The sequence below is a fragment of the Echiichthys vipera genome (assembly GCF_963691815.1).
Source record: "Echiichthys vipera genome assembly, chromosome: X".
NCBI lineage: Eukaryota > Metazoa > Chordata > Actinopteri > Perciformes > Trachinidae > Echiichthys > Echiichthys vipera.
The window spans coordinates 13,188,945-13,194,944 of NC_139825.1; the positions used below are offsets into that span (position 1 = coordinate 13,188,945).

General features: G+C 39.6%; 1 protein-coding gene across 1 annotated transcript; it reads right to left on the reverse strand.

The window, feature by feature from the left end:
* Window positions 1-2,030: 2,030 nt before the first annotated feature.
* On the reverse strand, window positions 2,031-5,444 carry nmur3 (neuromedin U receptor 3; the record flags this gene model as incomplete). The annotated part of the gene is made up of 2 exons (XM_083939528.1): window positions 2,031-2,458; window positions 4,604-5,444. 2 exons carry the CDS (start codon window positions 5,442-5,444, stop codon window positions 2,031-2,033), a joined length of 1,269 nt encoding a protein of 422 aa, XP_083795654.1.
* Between the last annotated feature and the right edge of the window lie 556 nt (window positions 5,445-6,000).

A 6,000-nucleotide genomic window follows, 5' to 3' on the forward strand; every position in this document is an offset into this window, starting at 1 on the left:
ATTTAAGCTGCATTTATATTTCAGCTATCAAAGTAACATACAAATAGCTCTGTGTGAACAGCTCTAACATTTATTTATCTTAATTCAGACATTGCACAAAGCCATAATCAGCTTTTACTTTGCAATCACAGAGAACGAGAGCTGACCAATCAATCAAATGATGTACACGTTGGCTGGCCATGCAGCAAGAGACATAACAAGATTTGTAAAAGCTCACAGTAAAGCATTACGTTATTTGTTCACAAGTTCCACTGAAACACAGGGATGTATTTTTTGCTGCCCAGAAACACATAAAATTACCAAATAAGAACAAAAATAATCAAGTACATCATGTTATCATTCAGATCACTTTCCCTCTGTATTCACCTTGTAAGGCATGCAGCATTTACAGAATAACGGATGGGTCAGACTGCACACAGCAGCAGGGTGCATGTGTCGTCGAACCTTAGTGCAGCCACACTGTCTGCACAACACACAAGCGGCTTGTAGCAAAAAGGCATATTAAATGGTCATAATGACTGGCTAAAACATTTGTAGCAATCATAGGCAACACTCAATGTAGAAAGGCAGGCAGTGCTGTAGCAGAGCGGACACAAGTATGTGCGAGCTGAAGCAGTTTTAGCGAGGCAGCCATCACGCACTGCTTATGCTTCTGGTCTGGCTCGGCCGTAAAACAGCTGGTGGAGGCATATGCAGGCACTGTAAAATAATATTATCCATAGCAACAAACAAATCATAGCTCACATACATATAAGATCTTTAGGGACATGTAATGAGTTTAAATGAGCATTTGGACTTAGTCACTGGGAATAGCCCTGGACCTCTACAGTAGACTTTTATGTACCAGCAGTCAAAGATGCTACATTGTAGCTGTGAAAACCGCAAAATTCTGACGTGTCTATATATGCTCCGTCGGAGCAGTGATGTCTTCTAGTTTTCACATTTTCAGGAGACGCAGTGCATTCAACCCGGTCAACTTGACATCGGGTAGATGCATGACAGTGTTTATTAGGCTGTAGGCTGTTCTAATGTCTAATGTTGGTTGCTGGTGTATGTGGTGCACTTTCCTATCCTTAACGTCAACATTAACCTACTCAGTTGGCCTCCCCCAGCGTGAGTTAGACAAAAAGGTCAATATCACTGGAGCAAGCAGACATTTAGTTTAACTTTAGCACAAAGACTTGAAGAAAGAAGAAATAGCTAGCCTGGCTCTGTCCAATGGTTAAAAAAAATCCACTTATCAGCACCATTAAATCTAACAAATAAATATGGTGTATCTCTTTGTTTATTGCTTTAAAATGTCAAAACATCTTTCTTGGTCCCGTAAAAGCATAACTCTTGAATTTTTAACCTATTTTTTTTTAATTAGAGAGATACGGTATTTGTGCTGCATTCATGTGGTGTTGGAATAATCTGAAAATTGAGTTCCCATCTGGGAAAATTCACACATAACATTGTGAGATAGGGCATGCCTTGCTGGAAGTATGCCCTGTCCAAGTGTCCTTCTCATTATTATTTAACATATATTTAGCACATAACAAGAGATAAATGAATAATTGACAAAGGGTTAGAACTTGAAAAAATTTATTTTGAATTTTACTGTAGCTGGGTCTCCATCCAAATGTTATCACAAATTTTAACCAAATTTTGAGAAAATCTGCAAAGAAACTTTGAAATTGTCACTTTTTGCTTATATAGATTCGTCAACTTTTGTCAGCCAGACTTTTATGAAATGACCACTTTTACATAAAGGTTTTCACAAATTGAAAATGCACACAAAACAGGTGGATGAAACTGCAACTTGTGTTTTGTGTTTTAAACTTTAGTTTTTCTTCGTGTTAATTAGTGAGCTTTAGATCACGGTGGGTCAAGCTAGCTGCTTCCCCCGTTTTAGTTATTATAGTAACCTAAGCTTCGATCTGAGATTGGTATCGATCTTATCATCTAACGTTCGACAAGAAAGCAAATAAGCTTATTTCCCAATATGTAAAATTATGGTTTTCTCTGTTGCTTGTTAGCTTTTTTTCAAATCAAGTCTCAGTTAGAACACAGATGTTGCAGGTTGCATGTGTGAGGATTGCCGTGTCCATGCTCAGTGTCATGTTAGTAGCCAGCATAGGGATGAAAGCATTGGTGTCCTTACACTCAGCCTGAGCCCTGCCACTTGAGACGGACGGTTCCAGTAAAATCTTAGGGAACGGCGGTGAGTCTCTGACAGAGCTGTTATCCTCCGTCTGAGAGCAAACGAGTTCTCGGAAACACTCCCTGAACCGTGTGGAAAGCAGGCTGTAGATGATGGGGTTGACTGCGGAGCTGAGGTAGAAGAAGACGCCCGACAGGATATGGATGTATTGATAAATGTTGTGCATCAAGTCGGTCCACTGGCTGATGGAACTCCACAGGAGCCTCTCGATGTGGAAGGGCGCCCAGCAGACTCCAAACACCGCCACCACGATTGCTAGAGGAGCAGACCAGAGATCATTTTTTTAACTGTGGCAGGTTAAACAGTGTTCTTTGTTGATGCTCTCTGTAATTTATAACCTTTTGATGCTGTTCTTACAAGGAGGATCAAGTTGGACAGAGTGGGAAGGTCAAAGGTCAATCAGTCAAGTCCTCAGCACCATGAAAGGGTGATTGATATATCAATTATAGTCTCAGTTTTACAATGATATATGCCTTTTATACTGGCTCCAAGTGTAAAATAGTGAAAAAAACATGTAAACTCGGTGACGATGGATGGACGAAAAAAGTGATAGGACATGAAAAGCTACCATTGCTGCAATGCTATGATGCATTTTCCAACACTATAGACATTAACCTTTAAAATAATTAACTATGAGACATGGTCACTCCAAATTGGTATGACGGGCAAAATGTGGGGTTCTGGCTCATGGACTAAGTGGATCCAGATTTACTACAACAACACCACACTGCTTTCCGTAGCTTTCCCCTGCAGTTACAAATTAAGAAAGTTAGAGATCGATAATAAAACACCAATAGTCACTTCAGTACATTTAGGGTTTTGAGACTTATTTGGACTGGTGTTATCATATTTGTCAAACTTTAAATAGATATTGCTGCATTGAGTGTGTATTTATCTGTCATAAAGAATATATGGGGGTTTTGGACTATAATCCCCTCAATAAAACAGGCATAAAATGTTTGATTAGGAATGCTTCCTAGACTCAAATTAAGTTTGAGGTGCTCTTTGGATAATGTTACATTTAAAATCAAAGCATTCCAAATGCCTTTATTGTAAAAGCCTAGTCATGTTTTAACTTGTCGAAATGAGTCAGGGTTTGTTTTTAGGTCTAACATGATATTACACGTCATTTGAATACAGCAACTTAGAGCTGTGGAAAGTTACATTTTTCCCCGTTTTGTAACAAAATGATTCATCAGTTAGTAATGTTCAGCAAAAGTAATATTGTGTCTTTTAATCTAGGGCTGAAACTAATGGTTATATTCATTGTTGATTAATCTGTCATTTATTGATTAGTTGTTTGGTCAGAAAATTATGAAAAATGATGATCACTGTTTTCCATAGATCAAGATGATGTCCTCCAATATCTGGTTTTGTTCACAACTAAAAGATATTCAGAAACCAGATGATATTGATATTTAAGGAGCTGAAATCTGACAATTTTGACTTTATTTCCTTAAACAGTCACTCAAACTCGTTAATTGATCATCAAAATCGTTGGTGGCAATTTTATAGTTGATAACTTATCCATTAATCTAATGTAAACAGCCCCCCAAACATTCCCAAACATCCTTAACAGGTGCATTTTAGATAAAAATGTCAAAGATCAAATCATTAACATTAGTGTCTTCTAGTAATTTTACTCTGAGCAACAGAGGTCGATGAAAAAGCGCTTATTACATTATTCTCTTAATGTGCCCACGGTCCCTCTGGGGTTGTTGAAATATTTCAGTCTGGATCAAAGTGGTGGACTGACATTGCCGCTATATGACAAAAAAATATGGTGTTAAAAAATAATAATAAAATAATTATATTTTAAAGAACCAGTATGTAGGATTTAGGAGAATCCATTTGCAGATATAATATAAGAAAATATAATAGTCATAATTATGTTTTCAATAGTGTATAATCACCTGGAATCTGAATCTCATCGCCCATCGATCTGATGACAATTTAGTATTTCGGGTTATCTCGGCCGAGACTACTCCAGCAATCATTACAGTACAGTAAGAAACAGATTCAGAAAATAGTCTTTAAGATGAGTCCTACTGGAATTCAATATACCACCCATTATGTGTATTTGATGGTTATATCATACAAGTATAAAGCTCCTCGCACAGAAAAGAACAAATCAATGATCTATGAATTAACAATGGGGTAGATGGACTAGATATTGTAACAACTTTGCTTGAAATCTCATAAAGCCCCAAAGCGCCAAAGATATGACTTCCTCCAGACTACAAATAATCCATACAAAGAATTTACAATCCTCTGGCATCATTTGCTCTGTTGTTTCTTCTGAAGCATGTCTTGGCTTTGATAACACAGATTAGAGGGGATCCGCTATCATAGCAACATTTCACAGTAATACATGTTTTCCAAAGAGAGAAAATAACTCACAGAGCATCTTGTTGATCTGTCTCCTGCGCCTGTTCATACTGATCCTTCGAATGTTGCTGCAACAGTTCTTTCCGAGGTCCCCACTAGGCAGTTGCCTTTCCCTGCACAAATGAAGACCCATCATCATGTATAGCACGCTAATCACCATCATGGGCACAAAATAGAAGACCACAGTTGTGATCTGCATGACCATGTTATAGATCCACAGGGGCTTCACCACAGTGCATATGGCCGACTCCTCCATTCTCTCGGGCAGGTAGAAGATGCCATGCAGGGAGGTGTTGGGGATGGCACAGATCATCGACACCACCCACACGATGGTGATGACCCTCTTGGCGTGCTGGTTAGTCGACAAGTACCGTGTTTTCAGTGGGTGCACCACTGCTATATACCTCTCCACACTCAGAGCTGTGACGTTGAGGATTGAGGCAAAGCAGACCGTCTCGAAGAGAAAGGTCTTGAAGTAGCAGCCGCCCTTGCCAAAGGAGAATGGGTAGTTCTGCCACAGGTCATATATCTCCAGAGGCATCCCGAACAAGAGGACGAGGAGGTCAGACACAGCCAGGCTCACCAGGTAGAGGTTGGTGGGGTTTCGCATCTTCTTGTGCTTTGCTATCACTGCACATGTGAGCAGATTCCCAGACAAGCCGGTGAGGAAGATGAGAAGGTAAACACTGGTCACAGGGAGGAAGAAGGGAGATCGTTTTGGACCCAGGATTTCAAAGAGGTTGACATCAGTGAATTGGTCGGTGGTGTAATTCCCTGTGGCATTTAGTGGCATGCTGGTGTTATGGAACAGTTTGGATATGTTTGAAGGAGAGCCCTGCAAAGAAAGCTCCATTACAGAGAGGAAAACTGGAGGGACAGAGAGGAGATGTCAAAACATCCTGCACCAATTTCTGAGTTTGTTCGACCCTGGGGACCTGCAAAAAAAAGAGAAATAGGAAGAAAAAAGTGCTATCAGAGGAGGAGGATTTCATTTGATTTATGAATATGTGATGATTCCTTTTGGGGCCAAACTTCAGTTTAAAATATATTTTCCTTCTTATTTCATAAATCCCACTTTTCAACTCACTGATTCGCATATTCTCAGAACTTGAGATGTATGCTGTGTCTCAGTTCACTTGTGTTGTCTCAAATCGTACAAGGTCAATGTGTACAGTACTTAGCGGAACCACTGCTTCTTTCTAATGGTGAATTGCAAATGGAAGGTGCATTAGTGCCACCTATTGTCTCCCACCGAAATACTGTATATCCGACTACAGTTTAGTGGTACTTGGCTGAAAATAAAACACAAGTTACATTTTTCTACTACGCCCATACTACATACTTCCTCATCCACCGTTTTCACCTGTTTGAAAAGAGACTACGTGTTGCCGTACTTGGTCAGTGTGTAC